A 25,334-nucleotide genomic window follows, 5' to 3' on the forward strand; every position below is an offset into this window, starting at 1 on the left:
ATAAAAAAACATCAAATTAGCACCATTACCACAAGTAACTTTAAAATACTAGAAAAAAATAATTTTAAAATTTACGATTCATCCAATGAAAATGTGGTAAGGTAATACCAAATAAGATCTCCTAAAATAAGTTAATCGAGACTTATAAATATGTCGAGGATGATGGACACTAACAACAAGTAGGAAATGGATGCTCTATAAAATAAAAGGAAATACTTTAGATCTATACAATTAAAATATATAAAAAAAAATTATGCCACATGATAATTTTTTTAGTACCACCATATGACAGAGTTTTTAATAATTTTCATAAGAATAATCATGACATTAAAGTTTAAAAACAACAAATTTATACCTTAAAAAAGAATATAAAGATATGGCTCTTATTTTATTTGAAAATCAAATTCAAACATTTAAAACGCATACGTTATTGGAAAATGTTAAGTTGAAGGAATCGGAAAGAAAAAGAACTACTTTATTATGTGAACTGTGCAGTATCGTTCAAATGGAAATAACCCGATCCCTACTATCTCTCTCTCTCTCTCTCTTTGTTTTTTCGGTTCGTTTTCCTTTCCTTCTTAATTGCGTAATCTCTTCAAATTTTTAAACACATTTTTATCTTCTTACCCCTTTCGATCAAAGCCCTCAACCTCCATGCCTCGCTCTCGGATTTCCTTTGCCTGATTCTGATTCAGAAGCTGTTTCATTTGAGGTAATTTTCATGGATTCTTCTCTACCACTCTACTTGCTTTCTTCTGGATCATCTACTGCTCTTTTTGCATTCGTTTCTATGTCTACTTTCCACTCATGTGAATCCTGTTTGGTTGCTAAGAAGACGAGGATCAGCGTTGCCTTAAGCTGTAAACACGGTTTTAGTTTGTGAAGATTTTGCTTTCCTGGCATTGTAATTTGAAGTTTATGCTAGTTCTGTGTAGTATAGTGCACTAACGTTCGGTGTTCTGCAATTACCACCTGAAAACGAGTATGGCGGTTCCTAGAATCGGAACGTCCTCTCTCCCTGATCTGTCTCTCTTCGTCTTCTTTCCATCCATTAGTTTCCCCTACCAAACAATCATAAGAAAGCTTTTCTCTTATTTTTTTCTTTCTCTCTACACTTCGATTGAATCGCAGCAGGAACTAAATCGTCTGAATATAGTTTCCATGTCTTAGCCCTAAGTTTAGTTTAGCACCAAATGCTTTCGGATTTGTTTGTGGTAATCCAGTGCCTAAGGAAAAGATCGAAGTAAACGAAATGTAGAAGCATTACAAAATGAGCCTGGGGATTTGAGTAATACGGTTTTCGCAGCTTCTGGTACCATGAATATTGAGACAGACTTTGTGATTTGATTTGCACTTGTTTATCTTTAAGCTGAAAATTTTCGAGATCTGCGCCTACTTTTTTAAGACCGAGTTACTTTTCAATTTGTTGCCCATACTACGCCTTTTGTTAATTTTCTATTCTAAACGCTGGTTAGGTTTTTGTACGGCCTGCTGCTTTTATTGCGTTGTATTTTATTGGGTTTTGTGCTTCCCTACTTGCCTGCCCCAATGACCTTATGGGGCATATGCCTTTTTAATTGGAAACTTACCATCATTACTCCTGACACTCAATAAAATCACAACATAAATGATCTTTATTTGCCCAACAATTTATCTTAATACTTAATTTGTAATTACAAAATAAATTCTATGAAACAGTTTAAAGAAAGTTTTAAATTGTCTTTCGCCTCAAACGAAAATATCTTAAATTGTTGATAATCATGGCACGTGTATTGCAATGTTCTTGAAGTGTATGTACCCATACATTAAATATGTATGCTTTGTGCGTTGTGGCGTTTAAATCATGTGTGGCTCATCTTTGTCCTTAATTTTTAATTAATATTGCCTGATATGTGGTAAATGTATTGCTTTTCTGTATGGTTGTTCTGAAGTAGTGCTTTTGCACATATTTTTGTCGGTTGATTAACACAAACCGTGTTGTCAGCTGGTAGTGTTTCTGTAGTTGATGCACTTTGAGTGAGGAAAGGCATTTGAGAGGAAGTGGAGGTTGCATTGCGCAGCCTAACGGTTAGATAGCAATGGCGGCCCCGGAGGAAGAAGAGGTTTCAACCAATCGAACATCTTCATCTCCATCTTGTGTTACTTTCAGCAGCAACAGAAACAGTATAACACTCGGCACCAAGCCTTCTTCAATGTTGTCTTCCTCTCTCGCAGGTAATGGTAACTGTTGACTTGAAAGTTGAAACACACTTCTTTACTTTATTTTCATTTTTTTTTCCTCATTCGTTTTACATAACACTAAGGACCAGGGAGGTGGGGGGTGGGGGTTAAGCCTAGTCTATGGTAATGACTTACCTACCAACTGCATATACATGTAGACGAATTTATTGCAGTAGGAAGGGTAGGTAGTTTATCCAGGTTCGACTTTGAATTTCCGTCCCCACGGTATTTTGTTCCCACTTTATTTTAAAATTTTGAAACACCGAAACTGTGAGAAGGGAAGCCTCCATCCTCTACACCAATCAGGTTGCCTTTCTTGTGGGAGTGTATGTATGAACCTTTTCTTGATATTCGTAACAGCGACCTTTCTGTTCTTTCATCCCTGACCAATGTGCAGTCCTCTACAACTTTCCTGTAAAGAGCAACTTATTATTTGCCTGATTGATGCAAACCCGTGATGGCTTTGAACTTTGTGAACCTATAGTCATTTCTTTTTTCCTTTAAGAGATTTTGCCATTTTGTTCTTTTAGGAATTCAAATTATTTTGAATAGTTTCAACTTTATAGTTTATAGTATTTTGAATTGAAAGGCTAAGATCCATTTAAAATAATTTAATTGAATTTAAATGTCGGTAATATATGATAGGAACTATATTTATGGATGGGTCGTTTTCCTGGATAACAATGTAATGCCAAATGAAACCGTCTAGGGCGGGGAACCATACCTTTGCCCCATGATTTGACAGGAATTCAAAATTTTATGTTAGAATTTGTCGCGAGATTCAATTGCCATCCTCGTGAATATTTGTTCCCATGTCCTTTATATTCCCTAAAGCACCATCATATAAATCTTTAAAAGAAAATGGCAATTCAATAGAAAATTAAGCCAAGTTGCCTTGCACCTTTTAATAAGATTATAGCTAATATCATTAGTTCGTTTTTAATATGAAACGTCACATCAATAGATTTTGGAATATTATGTCAGTTTATTGGATTTCCATTACATATTGTCCCATAAGTCCCATCTTAGGTTATTCTACCCTTCTCAAACCAAAATAGGTGGTGTGCCACACTAAAGGCAGTGGTAGTGGCGGGTCCTTGGTTGGGTCTATATATATTTTTGGCATAATATGAAATTTGAATCTCTACACTCCGCCTTCAAATGTAATTTTTTAAAATCCATTGTTATGTCTGTTCTAAAAGGCGTCGAACGAAACCTTATATGCATAATCAATTAGAAGCAACAGTTCATGCGGTTCTTTACTTTTTGTTTTTTTGGTTAATCAAGGTCAAAATACTGCACCTACGAAATGCACTTATTTTCTTATTTCGTTGTCTTTAATGTTGTCTTGAAACATAACGTGCTATGACAGATATGGAGCAGAGGATCAATTTACTTGCTATGAAACATGCTGAAGAGGACGATGTTGGGGGCTCTTTTGCTGAACGTGCAGAATTTTACTACAATAAACGCCCTCAACTGCTGGCACTTCTCCAAGAACTATACACTGCTTACACCACCTTATCCGATCGCTACATCCAAACCGTTGCCAAACATCACAACAGACATTCTTCTGTTACTTCAACCCTTGACTCTTTTGATGGAGTTGAAGATTCAGCGATCAGTCAGATTGAGTCTGATGCGGAGAGCTCTCTGTCCTACCAGCAAGTACCTGTAACATCAGCTAAAAACTGTAGTATGGTAGACAACGATGCTTTTATCGCTGAGCTTGTCATCAAGAATGTGGAGTATGACATTCTTACAAATGAGGTAAGCAGCCTGGAAAGGCAATGCTGTGATTCGTCAAGGAAGATAGAGCTTCAGAAGAGTTTGCTTGAGGTTTTGGAGTCTGAGAGGCTCATACTGCTAAATGAAAATGCAAGATTGGGGTATAGGGTGACTTCCTTGATGGAGGAAAACAAGGGGCTGGTAGCAGAGTCTGTTTTCATGAAACAGAAGGCAGGCGAGATGGCACGATGTATGCTGAAGCTACGGGATGATCATAGGGTTTACCTGCTTAACCAGAAAATTGAAGATCTTCAAGGCCAGATCTACGGGCTGGAGAAAAGGAATAAAGAGTACTATGATCAGCTTGTGAAGACAGATAAAGCAATAGTAGAGAGTAGATGCAGCAACAAGCACAAAGACCACAATGGGAATGAGGTAACATTGGAGGCATGCTTTCAAATTGGAAAACTAAAATCCAAGAGGGTTTCTGGTATCAACAAAAGTGTAAGTCACAAAACAAGTAACGGCGGAAGGAAGGCTTACAGGTGGTGGGCAAAGGTGAAGAGCATGGACATGTTTTTGTGTGGTCACGGCACCAATCCTACTTAACAAATTCCTTTTTCAGTTTTACTTAACTAGAGATATTTAGTGTAGTGGAGTAGTGTATCAAGATTTTTGCCAATACCCTATAAATAACTTTGGTGAAAGTATCTTTATTAGCATCTATGATATTTTGGATGGACACTAAACCTTAGTATAAGAAAGCAGTATGAAATAGTTTTAAGTTCACTCACCTTCTTAACACCAACTTTTATCTGTTTTTAGATGTGATGTAATTAGAGGAATGACTCTACGACAGCAATGGTGGCATCCTGCCAAACATATTCAATTCACAGCTTCATAATGCACCATAACACCAAAACTATTATGCAATTCGATAAATAATCCAACTTTTCAGTTCTGATATCATACCCCTCTCGGACACTTTGAAGCTCGTGCTTTTGTTTATAATAAGTTTGCCTTGTGTTTTGGAAAAAGGTTACAATTATTGTAATCAACAAAACCAGTCATTAAATGCTGACTTTCAAGCACATATTACTAAATACCTATCAACTAATTTTAGATATCATAGCGCAGAGATAAGGTAGAATAATTTTAAATATCACTAAGGGGGTGTTTGGCTCACCAACATGAGTTGAGTTGGTATAATATACCAACTTTGGCCAACTTTAAAAGTTGGTGGAGTTGAGTTGGCATATTTTATCAATTCACTCAAACTCTCCATTCTTCCAATGTTTTTAACGGCTTCACCCATCGGCCACTGCCACATGCTGGGAACTAACTCAGGTTCCGATAGCCACCTTCGATGACAACTTCACGACCAACTTGGGGCTCCGACAACCACCTCTGATGACAACTTTGATGATGAAATCCGGGCTTCGACAACCACCTCCGATAACAACTCCAACCAACTTCGGGCTTCGACAACCTTCACGCGACCAACTCCAACAACCAATTTTGAGCTTTGGCAACCACCTTCGGTGACTCAACTCCGATGACCAATTTCAAGCTCCGACAACAAACTCCGAAAACCACATTCGTAGGCTCCAACAACCACCTTCGACTACAAACTCCAATAGAAAACTCCTTCAATGACCACCTTTGACCGACCAACTTCGACGACTAACTAGTGAAAGTATCTTCGATAATCAACGTCGACAACCACTTTCGACTACTATAAAACTAATAATGTTAAAGTATGTTGTAGGGTTGTTGATTATATATATAAAAAAATTATTTTGTCTACATTAAGTGCAATATTTATACGCAAAAAATTGTAAAAAAATATATTTCTATTTGATTGAATTCACATTTCAAATGAGTGTTAAGAATATTTAGACGAAAAGTATGTAGTTGAAAAGTATGTAACATATATAAAAAAATATAAAATGAAAATTTTTTCCTGTAATATTTTCCAGCAAGAATTAGTGAAAAATAGAGATTTGTTCCCCGATGATCTCCAAATTTGGAGGAATTGAAAGTGAAATTGTTGAAAAAATGTGGTGACATTCCATTGGCCGCTAAGATAATGGGAGAGATTTAATTATAAAAAAAATCATTATATAGTAAAAATACAGAGTAACAACATAAAGAAGAAGAAAAATAAGAAGATGATAAAGAAATCCATGGAGAAAAATTAGGAATCAAAAGTTTTGATTTCTCTTTGGTTTCTCATTTTATTTAACCATATTTCTACAAGAAATATAATAGATTAATTGTTGTTCATTGCCCAAAAAAGAAAAGGAAGAAAAAAGAAAGAAAGTTTTAACAATTAAAAGAAAAAAATTGCAATCCTTATTTTATTCAAACAAAGATGAGTAGAATTACTAAATTAAAAAGTTACAAAACAAAAATAGCAAAAGCATATTATTTAGAGTTCAAAAAACGACATCAAATATCCCAAACATACGAACTCAATTCTGTATCCCAAATACAGACATATGAACTCTGATCAAATAAATCCGCAACCTAAACACAGACATATGAATTCTAGACATTCTATCTCAACTTAGCATCCCAAACAGCCCCTAAGTGACACCTTTTAACCTTTCTAAGCTCTTCAGAGGGTGTTTGACCTACCGACCCACAAGTTGATGTTAAATAACTCAACTCCACTAACTTCAATAGTGTTTACTATTGAAATTTATATATTTATCAAGAAACTTCATCTTCTCTCCTCTCTATAATGTTTCCTAACTTCAAATTAAATAACTCTATACATTAAACACAAATTTTCTAACTTCACCATATTAAATTTAGACTTAATAACTCAACTCAGTGCCTAGTCTCAAAAAGTCACTCCAAATAGACTCTTAAACCTAAAAAAAATATCTTGAAAATGCTCAATCCCAAAGGTTCATATTCGGTAAGTCAAGAGGGGATTCCAATGGCAAAAGCCTGATAAATCACTCTCAAAATCTATCCCGTCAGAAGAAAGAAGAATATAATCAAGACGTTAAGTAAAGGAAGATGTATAAAGTTTCCTAATCATTGAGATTACTACAAGAGAAATATTCCATACAGAAACGCCAGCAAGTTTTGATATTATACCGAATCAGAGCTCAGGATAGGGCCCGAAGCGTGCATTTGTTTGCATCCAGGAAAATAAAAGGGGAAAAAAAATACTGTTTTAGTCTCTGAGATTTGACCATTTTAATCCTCAAATTTAAAAAAATAGGTTTAAAAGGTTCGTATAACATTCATTAAGTTTTTTTATTTATTGTTTAAAAATATTCATAAATAAATAAATAAAAATTCATTCTCTCTTTTCTCTCCTCGCTTCCCTCCACCATCATTTCGTCTCAACTGTACCAAAATGGCTCCATTCTCTGCCATGAAATCCTCATATCTACTCAAATTAAACACACCCAGGAACAAGACAACATGGCCAGTTCCTCAATACAATCCCAAACTCATCTCGATACACCAAATAAGGACCAAAAATTATATGAATCATATTAATATATTAATATTTCTTTATAGATAAAAACATGTAAACTTAACATAAAAACAAAATATACTTCACTAAAAATATTCCATTAATGATATTTGAAATCTTAGATATAAAAAGATTGAGTTGGCTATGACTAGAGGATGAAGATATCATCCTAATACGTTAGGATTGATCAACATATAAGGAAATCTATAAGAGAATCTAAAAAAGCTTCCTAATATTTAGGTTAAATATTTTTCAGACTTGTGTCCGAGTCATGTCCAAAGTTAGGGGGGGAAATTCATACATACTTTTTAGCGTGTCCAGACGTATCCATGTTCAACACGGACACTTTACCAAAAACAAAGTGTTTGTACTTCATAAATTACAGTAAACCTTCTCATTACAACATCTGATTTTAAAATTTTGAACACTAAAAAATTTAATTCGAACCCTTTGGCTGGTATAATAATTCATGCCTGTAGCAATCATGTTAATAATTAAATATGAGCAAAAACCAAAATCCCCAATCAAAATCCCCATCTTCCTCTTCATGTCAGTAATCACTTTCTCCATGAGAATGCATACCCTGAGACTAATGGTTATGAGACTGGGAAACTTGCGAGGTTTTTCCTCCAACATAAAAATGTTTAGGAATTATCTCATGCCAGAAGATTCGGAAGATTCTTAAAATTATTAATCCCCAGATTATTCTACATTCTCATGTAGAATTATTCAAATTCCCATTCAGATTTCCATGAAACTCCAAAATTACATCAAATTTCATGTATTTAAATCTAATGAAAGATTTCAAAGACAACTGAGTCAGAAATTTGAAACCTGGAAACAACCTGACAGAATCTCGAACTGTTTTCATCAATTATTCTTCTTCCTGGCTCCACATCTCAGATTTTATTGTGTTCTCACAGCACTGAGCTTCTCCTGAAGTTTAGCAACTCGCGCCTATTGAAGAAATGATGCACAAATATTAAAGGAATATTAAACGGGCATTCTAGCAGGCACTAGACAAAAACTGACTTCAATCTCATTTTGTAAAACGAGGAATAAATCACTCGAAAGGGGATGAATCATATGATTGAAAGAGTTAAGTGAGAGAATTTGATAGCAAACACTTCAGAAACTGTGCCCAGTTGGGGATCAGACCAGAATTCCAAAAAAGTTCAAGATGGGTGAATCAATACCTTGAATGACTTTGAACGGCGAATTGAAGGATCAATTTCTAATGCTGTTGAATATGACGTCTCAGCTGAGTCAAAATGGTTCATAGCTAATAATGCGTCACCTTGGCAAATGTAAGCCTGCAAATTGAAATTATGAAACACATCTTGGGAACAGTATGATAATCTACTCTAGAGCAAGAATCCTTTTTTCTCACATCTTTTCAATTAAAGGACAACTGGACAAGAAATTGTAATGATCTCAAAAGGATTGCATGTTCTATTAGTTGGTCGAGGGTTTGAAGGAACCTCTAAATTATAGTTTAGCATCATCGGTCTTTTGACTTTTAGACTAAGAGTTCTTTTCTTCTTAACATCCATGAATGTCCTGTCTGTCGCAATTTTTATTTCTTAACATTCAATTTTAATATCAACATGTAAAGATTCAAGCATCACAAAGACTCAGGGAGCCTAACAAAATATTGATCCCCCAATTTACAGTTATAATTTATGTTCATGTCCAAAATTTTCCTGTTATCCTCCAAATTTTCTTTTGCTCACAACACCTAAAGCTCAGTACTAGACAAATGTGCTTAAAATGGAAGAAATCGGAATATATTTCATAAATCTTGTCAACAAATTGAGGTACTACTACCTGTTCTCCACATTTGGTAGTTTCAAACCAACTACCCATTCGGTAATGATTATATTCACAATCCAGACTCATTGAAGTGTAAACGGCCCAGTCATTTTCTCAAAATTAACGTCTAATTTTTTAGATGGAATGTAATGCACATGATGATTATCTAAAATACTTCTCACCTCGAGATAATGAGGAGCTATTCTTAGAGCTTCATTTGCATCTTCAAGGGCGCCAGAATGATTCCCCAGCGCCAGTCTTACGATGGACCTGAAAAGTTAACAGTTCTGTGAAACTAAATTTTCTGGATGCATCAGCTTTAGCAAATACATTGACAAACAATTTTTAAGTGCAGAAATATACAAATGCTAGAGTTGTTGGGAATTCGTTTTTCTGTCATAACAGCTAGAAAGACGCAGGATAAATTATCAACAGCATGGAGCCTTTGGGAAGAACTTAGGTGACTTAAAATTGAAGGAGCAATAATAACTGTCAGCGCTTATTGGAATAAATTCAACTATCGTTACCAAAATTACTATAAGAAGGGACACAATCCCACGATTTGTATATAATAAGATACAACATAGAACTAGAAGTAGAACACCTGTCCTTGAATATTATATGGATACCTCCGCATGGTTTTAAATCTATCGCCTGCAACAAATTGAAGCAGGGCATCATACATAATGTATTATTCAGAACAAAATTCTCAGACCGAAGAGTGGAAAACTACTGACCAATGATATAGTATCACACAGCAAAAGGCGGAGCAATTTACCTGCGAAAGAAGTAGGTCGGCCTGGGAGAAATTCCGGTCCTCCAACTCACATTGGGCTCTCTTCCTCAGAGCAAGAGCCTCCAAACTCTTGGAGACACCAACAGAATCTGAGTCTCCACCAGATAATTGGATGATGACCTCGGCAGCTCGAGCAGGCGTGCCACAGTGGCCAACGACGAATCCATCAGGCAAAACAGCAACGTTAGGGCCAGCGCCACACCTTCCTAAACAACCAGAGGAATTGACGGTAATGGTGGGAGGTGCGAGGGCGTTGAGAATTTCGAGGGCGTGAAAGGAACCTTGACGGCGGCAAGTGCGATTGGTGCAAACCCGAATCTCTTGGTGGTGAGTGTGAGTTTGAGCATGAATGGGGATACGTTTAGAAATGGAATTGGAAGAAGAAGAAGAAGAAGAAGAAGAAGAAGAAGAAGACGACGAGAAGGAAGGTTGGTTTGGAAGAAATGGGAGAGGAGCGCACAGGAAACAAACACTTCCCTTCATTCCCCCTTTCTATCCCTTTGCTTCTGCTTTCCTCTGCTATTTTCTTTCTTCTTTCTTTCGCTTTTATTAATTATTTATTACACAGTGTGGACTGTGGAAACACTGGCTCTCGCAACGCGCCCACCCACTTGACACAAGTGGGGTTGAGATCATGAGATTTACCTTACCTTTTGAAGACGATGTTTTTTTTTACCATTTCTTACTTCAAATTCGACTGAAATTACCGAAACGAACTTTACACACGCATCCAATAACAATGTAAATTTTGATATTTATGTCTTCATCCAATGGTCTGTTGATCTTGACTTCACCTGCTGGTCTGTAAAATTTGGTGATTTTGTTTCCATGTGATCAAGAAATCTTGATTGGTTGCTTTTGTTTGTGTAAAGATGTGATGGATAAAATTTGTAAATTTGTCTTGTTCATGTACTTTCTTATTGACGAGTAGTAGATTGAGAGAGAATTTTTTGAATGATAACATTGAACTCCCTCTATTTTGTGTTTATCTAGGAAAGCTAAAGTTGCCTAGAACATCAAGTGATTAGAAAGATAACATACCAAAAAGAATATGAAAACTTAGAATGTATGGTGATTGTGGTATTCAAGAGAGTTGGGGTGAGGCAGGGGGTGGCGTGGGAGTGGTGCAGTGAAAGTGGAAGATTAAAAAGGCTGGTTTGGTTGAAAGTGGAAGACCAAAAAGGCTGGTTTCTTCCAGGTTGTGGGTTTGAATCCAAGAAGAAGCATCTGTTCGGGAAGGCCACTGTCCAAATCAAACTCGTGGAGGGCGACTCTGCAGGGACAGTGACAGCCTTCTACGTAAGACGCATACTACATATATATATCCAAATTCCAAACCAATTTACTAAGATGAGCTAGACTTTGAATTTCTGGGAAATGTCTCGGGACACCCATATTTACTTCAGACCAATGTGTATACTAATGACACTGGAAACAGAAGGCAGAGGCACACTCTTTGGTTTGACCCTACAGCCGATTTCCATATTTATTCCCTCTTTTGGAATCGCTACTCGATATTGTAAGTATCGCATTTTCAAGACTACAAATTTAACAATATCATACACTTCAGTTTAATAATATGTTTAGATTTATAGGTTTCTGGTGGACAGAATTCTAATAAGAGTGTTCGAGAACAAAGAAGAAGAGTTAGAGTTAAAACCAATTGGAGTAATGCGCCATTTGTGGCAACATTTCGGGATTTTGATATTAAAGATTGCGAATTGGGGACAGAAAGAGAGGATGCAGAGGCCAGATGTGGACTAACGAGGCAATTCTGGTGGGACAAACCGTCATTAAGAGGGCTAACCAAGCACAAAGCACATCAACTCAAGTGGTTCGTGCAAGGCACTTGGCATACGATTATTGTAAAGATACTGTCAGGTTCACGGAATTACCGAAGGAATGCGTTTGATATTCCATGCACCATCACAAAATCCACTTTTAAATTGAGATTTCAATGATAATTTGTAGTTAATTGGAACACTTTCATAAACATTTTACGGTACACAAAACATACGATAGGAGAATGAGCTCTTAACCCGTAACAGATGTCACAGTTAAACAGCTTTTGATTGCATATAGGTTAGTTACTCAACATTGAAGCCACCTGTTCCCACGAATGCACTCGTAGATTACAATTTTTTCAAATTTAGATGACGAGAGCTACCAAGAATAATGATGGACGGCACAAGTCTTGGCGGAGAAGATAGCTCCGCAATTTTTGTTGTGTATACCGCTAATTGAAAGGATCATTGGAAGATTTAAGAGTATGGCAGGGCATTGAACAAACAGAGAAAGTACCGTTCCTCATCATAAAGAGAACAAGTTAAATTATGATAAGATTAAGAATTATCGAAATCATAAAAACTTGTCTGAAGCAACTCTAGGAAGTATAAAACGTCATAAAACACTCCTTCAAATGGGATCTTTCTAGGAAGAACGATTTTCTTCTGCAGGTGCTTCAAAAGTCTCCCCCTCAACAAGTTCTGGAACATCGTCATCCTCCTCTTGTGCATTCTTTGCATCACCACCTGCTCCAGGTACTTGCTGTTTAAACTGTTCAGCCAATTTACGCAAGTTGTCCAAGTTATCTGGCCCTGAGGATAGTAGAACAAGAAAACATTATTTTGAAGTTCAAACCAACGGAGACCCAACAATAAAACAACTCAATAGATAATTACCCAATTGATTGATGATACCAGGCAAGATATCCTGCAATTCTGTAGTTGGAAATGGCACAAATTAATAGAATTTTAAAAAAAGAAAAATAAAAATTAGAATGAAAGACAATTTAACTCAGCCTAACAAGACAACAAAATCTATTGTATACAAATCAGATGTTTTCTAACAGTAAGACATGCTTTGAAGGTTGGTAAGAAGAAGCAGGTTCAACGAATTACTAATCAAATCCACTTAAAACTGATGAGATCTCACACGGTCCAAGAACATTATTTCCCTGTAGCCATGATCCAATTTCCCAAAACAAGAAACCATTCTCTCAAAGAAGTACAACTACTCCCTAGGATGCCTCCGATGGTTGTCCAGTACGTCAATTTATATTAAAGCAATGGAAAGAAGACAATCGTGTTACGAGATTTACAACATAGTTTAGCAGAGATACATACTCTTTGTTTGAGGAGATCCACTAACGACCCAGGTGTTTGCAGCAATAGATGCTTGAACTGGACGGGAAAAAAGTTATAAAAATAGTTATGAGCCATCCAAGAATGCAAGGCTAAGTACAATAAATTAACTAATAAAAGTTACCCTTCGGGTTGTTGAATTGGATAACCACATCGTCCTTGAAAATGTTGACCTCCTCAATAGCAGGAATGGCATTCACCCCAATTCTCTTTAAGGTACTCTGGAGCCTTTTGTCATCAGTTGTGGTGGTCTTATGAACTGCCTTCTTCTTTCTATTATCAAGGTTGGTTTGAAAATAAAAATTCAACCAATGGAATAATAAGATAATGTCTCTAGTGAATTTCATTGAAGAAATAATAGAAAGGTTATGACGTGAAAATGAAACATTTTTTACAAATACAAGACAATGGGATGTAATGACACAGAAAGACTATCCAAAAGTTTTTTTTTTTCTTTTTGAATAGGTAATTAATTTTCAAAAATCAAAAATTAAAAAACAAATGGTTACCAAACAGGGTGTGTTTCTTATTCTATGTTAGTATATTATAAGGTAAACAAGACTTAAAAGACTTTAATTTTCAAAAGTCGTCAGGTCAAACTAACAAGGTCAGAGCAAAACGAGCTATAAGTTTCAAAAGTGGCATGAACGATGGCTTAAAAGAGGTTCACATTAATATCCTCTATTTTAGTTTTGTATTTTTGAAAAATAAATTTCAGTTAGTATGAAAATACTAACTTCAAGAGGGCATAATTTCTTATCACAGTGCAAAATTGAAATTTCGGATGGTTCTAACTACCCATCAAATTTAAGGTAAAGAGTCGGGGTAGTTATATGATATATCAAAGCTTATCATTTTCCAGGCAGCAATACAAGCTTCAACGACATCACCTTCAGTGCTGAACAATAGAATGGACAAGCACAAAGTTGCAATAAATATTACAAATTACCTTCTCATGGTACCCTTTCCACCAGTGCGAACGGCACTGGCAATCTTTCTAAGCCTCTCCTGATCCATCTGCATGACACTAAATAGAATTAAACTATGCCAATCATAAGTAAGCCATAAAGCTGCACACGAGGAGCAACAGTTTTTCGGGTATAAGTCATAAGAACAGAATATTTCGAACAATACAAATATAATAGAAGTAAAACCCAAAAGCTACGAGCAGGAGCAGATACCCACCAAAAAGGAGGCAACACTCGAGTAATCTTTCAAGACAATATTTTTTTCATCTACCACTATCAATTAATAAAAAAACTATATACAAATCAGAAAAGAGACTGCACAAACAAAACCGTCATACTGAAACTCAATCAGCATAAGTAATGACCCTCCACTGAACAGACCCAAATCCTTCAATCATAGAAATATACCCGAAACGAAATGCAGCAATAAAAATGTCGTGCTGTTCCAACAGGCTTCCTAATTATAGAAGAATGAGGTACGAACGAATGCAAGCATTAATTTAATTTCGGTAAAGAAATGGGGCATAAATGAAGAACAAGATAAGAACACGACCTTGCAGAAGTAGAGGATAATCGAAAACAATAGGAAAACCCTAGTGTGCAAAAAGATAGAGAATCCGTATCAACCAATCTATAAAAACTTCGTCTAAACCTACAAGCCCAACCATGTGTAAAGATTGAAAAGTCCCGACAAAAAAGAATCTAAGAACCAAAAACAGATTAAAGATGATGGATTGAGAGATGAAGAGCGGAGAGGACGGAGGGAATTACCTTTGGGCTAGGGTTTTGGAGTTGGGGGATAAGACTGAGGCTCGCGGAAGAAAGTTAGACTCCCGGACGGCGCTAACAGATTGTTATGCCCTTTCCCTCCATATAATAGGTTGCTAAAGCTACGAACTGATTCACCAAAACCAAAAAATACATTTTCATCGGACGGTCCATATATTACTTCAAATAAATTAAATAATAAAAACATCTAATGGGCCTCAGTGGGCTCAAATATAATTGGTGAGCTAATTTAAACGAATTGTCTAGAATTTATAACAAATTTACATCTTTAGTAATGACTTAGCTAACTAAAGTAAAACACAGGCCTAAATTTACATAACTCTCCGCTTAAGTTATTTTATAATTAGTGTACATTTGAACAATAAAGATAAAAAAAAATGAGGTGGGAAACGCACAACATATGGTTTTGAAATCTTGTCTGGAAAACAATTTTTTTCTTTAAACAAACAATGACCATATCATTTACATCGTTTAGTTTAGGGATAATTTTCATTCACCGTCTAAATAGGCAATCTCGCCACATTAGAACGGATCTCCACCAAGAAAATGGAATAATAGAACAATATATAAATATATAAATATATATATATATATCATCCTGTTTAACTATAGATAGTAATATAATCAAGCATAACATATATACACACCCACGAAGGAAAATAGTTGTATATATTTTAGTCCAATTTTTTTAAGAAAGATTATCCTTTTTTATATTTTGTGATAGATATTTGAAAACAAACTATCACATGGAATAAAAAAATAAATAATTAATTAAATTTCATTCTAATTTTCATTTAACTTGTAACGTGGTTGTTCAATTATTTCTTATTTAAAAAACAGGGAACTAGCTTTTTAAATTATTATGATAAAAAATAACAAGATAACATAATAACAATTAAGTAGGGTGTTAAGGTAGGTTTAACTCAACAGTAACTACACTCTTGTTATCCTTAAGATTACAAATTTGATTCTCTATTCCCGCGATGGTTGTACTAAAAAAATATAGATATTAAGTCAAGTGTAAAAATAAGTTTTTAAGGAAAAGTCAAACAAACTACTCTTAAGAATGATTTATAAGAACAACTTACAACAACTACGAACTTTATACGTTAGAGATCATATAACAAATTTCAGGCCTCAGATTCAGATAGTTAACATACATACCATAATAGAAAGTGGGTATAACGTATAGACCATTACAACGATTTTTGAGTAAGTCAAGAAGATTCACATTTCGATCCATCCTAAATTATTTGGTTCCTGAATTGTTAGATTTATCCATATACCATCATTTCTACAAAATACTGACAACCAAAGATTAAGCTATCTTTTCATGATAGCTGGTACAAATTTGGCCCATTAGACACGTTGTGGGATAGAAAACTATTAAAGGAGAAATAAGTAAATTACAATCAGCAAGATACTAAAATTTCTCCAATTGTAATGGGTCCATGAGTTATATATATAGATCACAATACCATGAAACCCATAAATCTTAGGCATAGTGATACCAAACCCGTTGCTTAGTGGAGCACGATGAGCATCCTAACAAGAACTTCCTGGAATCTCCACTATGACCGATGCCTGCAACAAAGAACTACTATATGAGCGTTATGGCAAACATGAACAAGATGGTGAAGACTTTCAGGACCGAAAGCTTCCACAAGAACGTGAAACAAACATCAATTCATTAAAGTACGGAAGGATGCTAGTTTTTCACAATTATGCACTAATGACTAAATGTAGAGCAAAAGGTAATGTGCACCGCGGCATTGAATCAACACACGCAATGCAATTGTCCTAAGTAAGGTTCAATTAGCGTACCATCAAGTTAGGCAATCTTTGCATTCCCCCTTTTATAGGCTATGCAAAAAAGTATTTTCTTGTAATTTACATAAACCGTTTTTCAAACATAGAAATATGATATGTAAATCACACAAATCACTGCCGTGCAGTTTCAGTTATCCACTCAGGTAATGGCAGCTATTCTCCCAGCACACTTGAAGAAAACTCGAAGAGATTAAGATTATCAAAGAACTAGAGAATAGTAGGAAGGATATGGGGGAAGTAGAGATCAGATCAAGCATTCAGTGAAGAGTATTACTGCTACCCTGATTTTGAATAACACCTCATGAGAAGTGACTATGATCTTAGTTTGGTTTTTTTTAAAAAAAAAAAATCGGGATCTTTTTGTATCCCCTTATATTCTTTTCCTTCTTTCTCAATGAAAGTTTGGTTTCTTCCCAAAAGAAAAAGAAAAAAGAAAAACCCAATAATAAGAATAATAACAGCCCAGTGACACTGCCCAAGTTTACATATATACCTACCATATGTGGCGCCTTCTCTACAGCACAAGCTAAAAGTTCCATTATTTCTAAAAAGCAATCATTCATTTAGGAATTGGGGCAGGCACAGTCAGAACATTAAGACAGGCTAGGCTAAACATTCTCTCCTCTCTCCCCCTTTTTTCTTGTCGCCTTAGGCTATGCCTAACATGAGTTAACTTGTCTAAATCAGCATATCATGTCAAGCAGGTAACTAACTTATGCCTAAGCACGTCTCCTCATAGTTCATAGGCAAAGGCTGGCTGGCTATAAACATGTTTCTCCCCAGAAAAGAGAGAGAGTTCAGTTAGATGTCCAAGACTTGAAGAAATTGGCAGCTATTCTCTCAGAAAGGGATAAGAACCACACTTGAAGAAAACTTGAAGAGATTAAGATTATCAAAGAACTAGAGAATTGTAGGAAGGATATGGGGGAAGTAGAGATCAGATCAAGCATTCAGTGAAGAGTGTTAGTATTACTGCTACCCTGATTTTGAATAACACCACAAGTGACTATGATCCTAGTTTGGTTTTGTTAGATTGGAACCTCTTTTTGTAGTTACTTTTGTCTCCCTCTTGCTTTTTTCTCTTGTTGCCTTAGACTATGCGTAACATGAGTTAACTTGTCTAAATCAGCATATCATGTCAAGCAGGTAACTAACTTATGCCTAAGCACGTCTCCCCCTAGCTCATAGGCAAAGGCTGGCTACAGACATGTTTCTCCCCAGAAAAGAGAGAGAGAGAGAGAGAGATCAGTTAGATGTCCAAGACTTGCTGATCTCCAACACTCAAGGCTAGATTAAAATTCATCCAACTAATGCTATTGGGGCATCCTACTGATGAATCTAGAAGATAATAGACGAACTTCTGCAGATAAATACGGGGACTTCAAGTGTGTTGGGCAAAAGATTTCACTTAGGCAACTTTATGGAACTTGCAGAGGATATTTGTCATAGAACCTTGTATGCTAGTGATATGACTTCAACCATTGAACCATTGCATATATCTAAAGGACCAATTACAAGAAGTAAGGCAAAGAAGATTCAAGAGGCATTCACACTACATCTTCAAAAACTAGCAAATTCACAAGAACCGACAAATAATTTTGAGACCAAAGTTTTATATAATGTTAGTTCGATGAGTCAAGAAGAGAATGACATGAAGATGACATGGGAAAAGTCCTATAATTTGGAAGATGACATGGTGGTAAAAAAAAAGTGTGCAGATTTTGTGAAGAAAATGTTGTCAAGTGTACACTGCATGGGGAAATGTGATGTCAAACCTTGTCAAACGTGTATATCTACTTTGCCACCTTCTAGAGGAGATATTTAAGGCAATTTGAAGACTTTCTACATTCCTAGTTTTGCATTTGGACTTATAATTTAGTATGCAATTAAGTTTCAAGTTTCTAGGTGTTATTTTCTACAATTTGCAATTAATTGTATTTGAATGACTTTTGCATTTCTTGCATCCACGACCATTTGGCCTATAAAATGGCTTGTAATGTTCTTCAAAATTCAGATTATCAATAGTAAAAAGTTTGTGCTTATTCAACCTTTTGGTGTTGTCTTTTTCTTTCAAATCTTGCTTTAGATTTGATATTTAAATCAATTCATTGGATTAGTCTTTGATCAAACTAATTCTGGAGTGAGTTGTCTTAGGATCTAAGAGTGACCATCATAGATTCTAAGTTCGATCTAAGTAGTTTTCTTTGTGAGTGTTTGTAAGGATCCTAGAAGGACCTCTAGCTTTGCATCCAACCAGTATCGCGGGCGCTTATTTACTGACAACTCAGAGACCTCCTTTGTAATCCGGGGTTATATCTGCACTGCCTTGTCTAAACCTTTATTATTTCACAGCTATCATTCACAGATGATTAGCACGATTTTACTTTGTTTTACAAACTAACAAGTTGGAGGACCAATTTCCAAATTCCAACTTCTTCTGTATCTCAATTTCTTCTGGAGATACCTGAACTGCCTTGCCTTTGCACTTGGATGGAAACAAATGATGTTCCTTACCAAAGGGAACATTTAAAATGCAGCCTCGATAATTAATGAATTCATGAACGGCTAGGAACTAAAAACACAAACGAGTATGCAAAACTACTATCCAGAAAAGAAGCTCTCGGTATAAGACGAGATTCTTTGGGAGTGGATCAGAAATTCGCTAGTTCAGATCCAACTTGCTTCCTGTTCTCCAACAGTAAAAGACTAGGGGAAATTTTGGTGGCTACCTAAGGAACTATGCAACGAATTCCTTCCTATGCATATTTATTCAAGGATTATTAAAAGAAGCAAATGTAGAAGAAAAAAGAACAAAAGAGACTTCCCTAACTAAATTCAGACATTCTCCAAGTATAAGGCACATTGGACAAACATTTCTTTCGTTAGAAACCAACACTTAACCTAATTTGTACGATCTTAACCTAATATGCTTAATGCTTTAAACATATTACGCATCTAACTGAAAATCCTAACTAAAGTATCCATCAAAGTAAGGCAGGAAATACAAACTGCACAATGGAATAGAGAGAACAAACGCAGAGACAAACTAAAGTAGAATAGCGAGAGCAGTGACCTGATTATTTACAATAACGATCAGCCTTCTTTTTGACACGGTCATCGAGAGCTTCCTCCACAGACTTGAATTTAGTATTGGAGTTGTTAGGGTCGTAACCAAACTTCCTGGTCTCCACAGGGAAGAGCTCCTCATACTTCATACGCTTGGCCGCGTCAATTGTATACATTGCTCCGTCTCCACCTTCTACACCATCAGCCGACGACAAAATCTCGGCCTCGTCCGTGGGGTTCTCCTCGGTTTTACTTTTGTCTTTCTTCTTCTTCTTCTTCTTCTTGTCAATATCCTTGCTACGAGAGGCTAAGACTCCTCCCTTGAAGGTGAGCCTACCTCCTTTCACCCCTGCATATGGATCCGACATCGTACCACTTCTTCACTGCCCTCTGAGGTCAGTTCCTCACCTGCCCAGACCTTCAGGTTGCTTGATGATCACCGGAACGGATAAAATGATCGCCGTTGTGTCCTTTCCGGTTGCTTGTTGCTCGCAGAGATGACGATGAGATCTATGTTTGCTTGTTTGGGTCTTCCGTCCTTTCTTGGCCCAATTTGCAATAATCATAAACCCAAAATCTACTATTAATATATAGATATATTCTTTTCAAAACTTATTTTCGAATCAAGTTCTAAAATATTGTAGATGTTCAAATCATTCACAAAAATGGTGTACATAGGGAAGAAGTTTAAAAAATAGGTGGGAATGGAAAGTAATGATAAAAAGGATAATTTTGGTATGAAGGAAAATCGTGTACATGGTACACGTATTTAATCCTGTCAGCACCACGTCGACTCAGTTGGTGGATAGGTCGTGGACTGGGTCCACGATTTTTTTTCTTTTTCTTTTTTCTTTTTAAAAAAAATCGATTGACGAATTATTTTTTTTAATCGAAGATGTACAACAATATTAAGACTTGTGGACCCGGGTCCACAAATTCCTTCGTTATTAAACTTAATTATATATTTAATCTACAATGAAAACATAATTATTCTATACTCATATTAAAAAAAAATGTAATGATAAATTTACAATTAGTTCTTTAATTTGAAAATAGAAGTTTACATGAAATTTTAAAACGACCCCTGGTCCTTACCTCACATGGGATCGTCTTCATGTACCTCTAAATTAGTTCATCCTGTTGTCGTTATCGTCTACGACGAATACATCTTCGATCAGTGTCAGCAATATTTAGTCCAATTAATCTGACAAAAAAAAGAACACTTGAAAAAAATAAACGAATACGTCTTTGTTGTACATCTCTAATAAAATTATTCTATACGATGAAAAAAACAAATATTAAACAATATTCATATCGTATATTTGAAAAATGTCTGATTTTAAATCTCTTACCATGTAGTAATAGTAAGTGTCGTCAGATGTGATAAATCACCTCGTGATTGAATCAAGGAAAGTAGTCATCTGATACAGTTGACCCATTTGTTATTTCTCCCTGTGCACAACAATCACGTCGTCTATGCCAGTAAGATATATATTTCACGTAAATTTGACGCCAGTCTTGGTCGTACTTACCTCTCAAATCAATCTAGTGTAGTGTCGGGAGTGTATAGCACAACGAAGGTATCGTTTATTGCAGACCGAACTGCCTCAACACACGATCTAGATGGCATTCTACTATATGGAAGCATATAAGAAGGCTAACGGTTAACCAGATGTCTTCACCATTACCAGATAGTGATGACCAAATATCTTGTGTATATGACGTCCAATTAATCTAACAAAATAATAATAATAATAATTATAAACCCAAAATGTTTTAAATATTCATTTATATATACATTTGTTACCTGATTGTACATCAGTCTGTCAAATATTTTTCGGTATACTAGCAACATATTTGTTTACTGTTCAGAAGCAGCTAATACACCACTCCATCTAAAATTATAAAAAATACAATCAATTTATATTCTTACATAAAATGACAATGAAATAAATATATAAATGAAATAATATCTGGCACTAAGTGGACGATGACCTAGGGCCTGTAACTGGACTTGTGGTGCTATAATTGAAAATCTATCATAAGTCCATACCTGTAATAGTATCAGCGGCCCCGCTATTTCCAACGTTTGTGCATTGGTAGCTTGACAAAGTTCTCTATAAAGCTATACAAGACAGGCACCACCCCACGAGTATGTACCAGCATGCTCAAAATCAGATAGTAACGGGAGAAATATGAGATGTACTAGAGTGTTCGACTTGTCAGAAAACAAAAATCCTCCAATAAGCTGCATGATGTATGCTCGTGCATACCTACGTACGCTGATGTCGTTGGCATCATGAGGTAATTTTGGAAACTGGGACGCCAACCACGGGATACTCAATCTTGAACCTTTCAAATCATCTGGTAAAACGCCTAAGAGCTCGTCACAAACATTCTTCCAATCATATTGTAACAAACCTATCAATGATCCTCCGTCCACTCGTAACCCAAACTAAATGGCAACATCCTACAACGTAATTGTATATTCCCTACAAGGCAGGTGAAGTGTGTGGGTTTCTGGTCTCCAACGCTCAACTAAAGCAGTAATGAGGTGCCAATCATTTTGGATAAATCCGATCTGTGCAACCCCAAGAAAACCTGCATGTTCAATGTAGGGAATAATAGGTTGATCAAATGGGATAGTATGTTGTGTAGATGCCTCCTTTCTCCGACAACTCAAAACTGTGGTAGAAGAACTATCTCATATCGATTGTGAACGTTGCGTATTTTGTTGATATAGTTATATAGGATTAGAAGGACCAGACTCCATTACCTAAGAAGTACAAATTACATTACATAACAAAATCCATCACATAACAAAATCTATTTCCCAATAATGAATAGATAAAATAAATTCATTACATAAAAAATACAATTACATAAAAAATATAAGTACATAAAAGATACAATTACATAAAAAAATACAAGTACATAAAATATACAATTACATAAAAAAAAATACAAGTACATAAAAGATACAATTACATGAAAAATACAAGTACATAAAAGATTCAATTATATAAAAATTTTAATGACTTGAAGAGGAAGCACTTAATGTACGTTGTGGACAAGTACGTCTGTTATGTCCTTCTTTCTTGCAAATTGTACATCGAACTTTTTGGCTTGCCTCTTTTCAATCTATTTCATTATGAATACGCTACTTTTTGGCCGACCCTGTTCTCTTAGTAAGTCCGCATTCGGACGAATTTCTGTAAATGATAATTCTGGGCAATAATCTGGGTGTTCTATTGGATGGAAGCGACCTTTATAACATTGCTTGAAATGGGACAATTTGTAGCATTCATCAATAAGAGGTATGTATGTCAAACGCATGTAATTACAAACTGCAATTACATGAGAGCATAAAATCTTGAATGACTGCCATTTATTACAAAAACAAGTTCCTTCTTTCAAGCTCAAAACTTGTGTGTGTTGTCCTTTATAGGGAGAAATCATACTTATGCTAGTTTGTACTTTAAAATTTTGAGTTTCCCTGTCGATAGATGTCACTGTGTGTACAGATGCTCGTTTTCCCCACCTCTTAAGTTTTTTCAGGGCATATTTTGTATACATGTCCCTACGGTCGAGTGCTCCATTAATCTCTTGTCTTCGACGTTCAAAATATAGTATTGTGCGATAAAATGTTAGCTTAACCAAAGAAGTAATTGGTAACATTCTAGCATCTTTCAAAATACCATTCATGCATTTAGCTGCATTGCTTGTCATCCACCCATAGCGGTACCCACCGTCATGTGATTGGGTCTATTTTTCCAAGTCAATATCAGAAAAATATTCAAGGCATTCAGGGTTCAATCGTTTCAGTTCTTTCATGCACTGAATGAACTTGCGCCTCTGGTGTTGATTTCCTGCCTTAAACACCAAATCTTTTAGTTTCTTTGAATTATATTTCATATTGAAATTACTGGCAACATGAGAAAGACAATATCGATGATACGCTCTAGGTTCACTCCAACCAATTTGCTCATTATTAATTGTAGCAAGAATGCCTTTTTACCTATCAGAAATCAAGCAAATACCATCTCTTTGGGTAACATATTCACGCAATGTCCGTAAAAACCATGACCAACTGGACGAATTTTCACCTTCAACAATAGTAAAAACAAGGGGAAATATATGCCCATTTGTATCAATAGATAAGGCGGTCAATAATTTCTCCTTATATTTTTCGTAGAGATGAATTCCATCGATCTAGATTAATGGTCTACAATATTTGAACCCTTCTCTTGCAGGATCGAAGGACCAAAAAACTCGAAATAGTCATACCTGGCACATCAGACGGAAGGAAATACCAATCCGATCGTATTATTGGATTGTAATGAACAGGAGCACTTAACCAATACGGAAGCTCTGAGTATGATTTTTCCCAATCACCAAACACAACAATCGACGCTTTTCTCTTGGCTTGCCACACCCATCTATAATTTTAGCCATATTGTTTTTTAATTTTTTTCTTGGAGTAGGGCCACAGGTACCCTAAGATCATCTTTAACCAAATTTTGGATTTTGATACTTATAAAATTTGAATCAAGCTGTGAATGATCCTATGTCAATTCTGAAAACAAATATGAGTGTTCCCCTTCAAGTTTGGTGATTTCGAACATCCTATGAGTTTTACGCCGACATGCCTGTAACCTCCAATCACAACCATCCTTCCACTGTTTGAATCATTCCACTATAATAATCTCATAGTGCTCTGTCACACAGTAATTTTTTACAGTAAGTTGTAAATCTTCTTTAGTATTAAATAACATGTATTGAACTAGAATTATCTACACATATACTCATTTCCTCTAAAGTTGACCCTCATTCACATGTTGAATTAGTAATTTCCCTATCTATTTGGGTGAACATATTACCAACTCAAGATCATGTTCCCCACTCCTATTGCTTCCAAATAATTCATCAAGTTCAATATCAATATCACTGTCTCCATCATTTCCAGGTTCAAGAATGACTAAATCTTTAGGATGCATCGACATTTTTATTATGATTTTTTCAACTGTTATAGATGACAAAAAAATATGTTAATACGACAAAAAAAAAATTTCTTCCTTTATAAGAAATTCAAATATTTTCTTAAATCAATCCAAAAAATAGCCCAACAAAATTATCCAAAAAAAATAGCCCAACAAAATCCAATTTCTAAGTTCAACATATAAGATTAAAGATTATACATTTAAATCAACCCAAATCTAAGATTCATAAACTATACATTTAAATCAGCCCAAATAAAAACAAAATAGTACATCCATGAATCATACATTCAATTTAGCCCAAATGCAAACAAAATGATATATATATATATGAAGCAATCTTCATTTTTATAAACAAATACATATATTTTCTTAAATCAACCCAACAAATAGCCCAACAAAATCATTCAAAAAAAAAAACCCAACAAAATCCAATTTCTAAGTTCAACATATATCTAAAGATTATACATTTAAATCAACCCAAAT

At 35.5% G+C, this 25,334-nt stretch overlaps 4 protein-coding genes and 1 pseudogene across 12 annotated transcripts; 2 read left to right on the plus strand and 3 right to left on the minus strand.

Moving 5' to 3' along the window:
- Positions 1-356: 356 nt before the first annotated feature.
- Positions 357-10,634, minus strand: LOC120082956 (tetratricopeptide repeat (TPR)-containing protein). Of its 5 annotated transcripts, none has more exons than XR_016531202.1 (7): positions 10,038-10,604; positions 9,864-9,913; positions 9,442-9,529; positions 8,644-8,760; positions 8,293-8,404; positions 2,945-3,048; positions 357-2,632 (listed from the first exon to the last, which is right to left on the minus strand). XR_016531202.1 is itself a non-coding variant. In XM_039038398.2 (5 exons), exons 1-5 carry the CDS (start codon positions 10,536-10,538, stop codon positions 8,354-8,356), a joined length of 807 nt encoding a protein of 268 aa, XP_038894326.2. In that variant the 5' UTR covers positions 10,539-10,634; the 3' UTR covers positions 8,069-8,353. The 5 variants fall into 5 exon arrangements, 1 of the variants encoding a protein (XP_038894326.2); XR_016531200.1 differs by lacking the exons at positions 357-2,632; positions 2,945-3,048 and adding exons at positions 3,518-4,278; positions 4,743-4,820; XR_016531201.1 differs by having other exon boundaries at positions 357-3,048.
- On the plus strand, positions 2,079-4,737 carry LOC120082954 (Kinase interacting (KIP1-like) family protein). 3 transcript variants are annotated; one of them, XM_039038396.2, is made up of 2 exons: positions 2,079-2,214; positions 3,593-4,737. In XM_039038396.2, the coding sequence occupies exons 1-2, from the start codon at positions 2,079-2,081 to the stop codon at positions 4,555-4,557; spliced, it is 1,101 nt and encodes a 366-aa protein (XP_038894324.1). In that variant the 3' UTR covers positions 4,558-4,737. The 3 variants fall into 3 exon arrangements, with proteins under 3 accessions (XP_038894324.1, XP_090172367.1, XP_038894325.1); XM_090316241.1 differs by lacking the exon at positions 2,079-2,214 and adding an exon at positions 3,256-3,383; XM_039038397.2 differs by lacking the exon at positions 2,079-2,214 and adding an exon at positions 3,367-3,507.
- A 146-nt stretch (positions 10,635-10,780) lies between the features above and the next one.
- On the plus strand, positions 10,781-12,653 carry LOC120084152 (xyloglucan endotransglucosylase protein 6-like; annotated as a pseudogene). The gene is made up of 2 exons (XR_016531203.1): positions 10,781-11,574; positions 11,651-12,653. The product of XR_016531203.1 is annotated as a xyloglucan endotransglucosylase protein 6-like (transcript).
- On the minus strand, positions 12,250-15,096 carry LOC120082427 (nascent polypeptide-associated complex subunit beta-like). Of its 2 annotated transcripts, none has more exons than XM_039037590.2 (6): positions 14,938-15,096; positions 14,148-14,215; positions 13,323-13,471; positions 13,181-13,237; positions 12,737-12,775; positions 12,250-12,652 (listed from the first exon to the last, which is right to left on the minus strand). In XM_039037590.2, exons 2-6 carry the CDS (start codon positions 14,213-14,215, stop codon positions 12,486-12,488), a joined length of 480 nt encoding a protein of 159 aa, XP_038893518.1. In that variant the 5' UTR covers positions 14,938-15,096; the 3' UTR covers positions 12,250-12,485. The 2 variants fall into 2 exon arrangements, with proteins under 2 accessions (XP_038893518.1, XP_038893519.1); XM_039037591.2 differs by having other exon boundaries at positions 14,720-14,944.
- A 1,064-nt stretch (positions 15,097-16,160) lies between these two features.
- Positions 16,161-20,422, minus strand: LOC120082512 (uncharacterized). The gene is made up of 2 exons (XM_039037715.2): positions 19,859-20,422; positions 16,161-16,539 (listed from the first exon to the last, which is right to left on the minus strand). Exon 1 carries the CDS (start codon positions 20,217-20,219, stop codon positions 19,863-19,865), a length of 357 nt encoding a protein of 118 aa, XP_038893643.1. The 5' UTR covers positions 20,220-20,422; the 3' UTR covers positions 16,161-16,539; positions 19,859-19,862.
- Positions 20,423-25,334: the final 4,912 nt, after the last annotated feature.

The sequence above is a fragment of the Benincasa hispida genome, chromosome 8, assembly GCF_027475165.1.
Source record: "Benincasa hispida cultivar pf3 chromosome 8, pf3_genome.v1.1, whole genome shotgun sequence".
NCBI lineage: Eukaryota > Viridiplantae > Streptophyta > Magnoliopsida > Cucurbitales > Cucurbitaceae > Benincasa > Benincasa hispida.

Excerpts from the sequence above, each read along its gene's own strand:
- LOC120082954 (XM_039038396.2), top strand. The coding sequence starts at position 2,079 with ATGGCGGCCCCGGAGGAAGAAGAGGTTTCAACCAATCGAACATCTTCA. Across the intron at positions 2,215-3,592 it reads GTTGTCTTCCTCTCTCGCAG|ATATGGAGCAGAGGATCAAT; the intron begins GTAATGGTAACT and ends GTGCTATGACAG.
- LOC120082956 (XM_039038398.2), bottom strand. The coding sequence starts at position 10,538 with ATGAAGGGAAGTGTTTGTTTCCTGTGCGCTCCTCTCCCATTTCTTCCA. Across the intron at positions 9,914-10,037 it reads CCGACCTACTTCTTTCGCAG|GCGATAGATTTAAAACCATG; the intron begins GTAAATTGCTCC and ends AATTTGTTGCAG. Across the intron at positions 8,761-9,441 it reads TAGCTCCTCATTATCTCGAG|GCTTACATTTGCCAAGGTGA; the intron begins GTGAGAAGTATT and ends TTCAATTTGCAG.
- LOC120082427 (XM_039037590.2), bottom strand. The coding sequence starts at position 14,215 with ATGGATCAGGAGAGGCTTAGAAAGATTGCCAGTGCCGTTCGCACTGGT. Across the intron at positions 12,776-13,180 it reads TGGATCTCCTCAAACAAAGA|AATTGCAGGATATCTTGCCT; the intron begins GTATGTATCTCT and ends TTCCAACTACAG. Across the intron at positions 12,653-12,736 it reads TGGTATCATCAATCAATTGG|GGCCAGATAACTTGGACAAC; the intron begins GTAATTATCTAT and ends TACTATCCTCAG.
- LOC120082512 (XM_039037715.2), bottom strand. The coding sequence starts at position 20,219 with ATGTCGGATCCATATGCAGGGGTGAAAGGAGGTAGGCTCACCTTCAAG.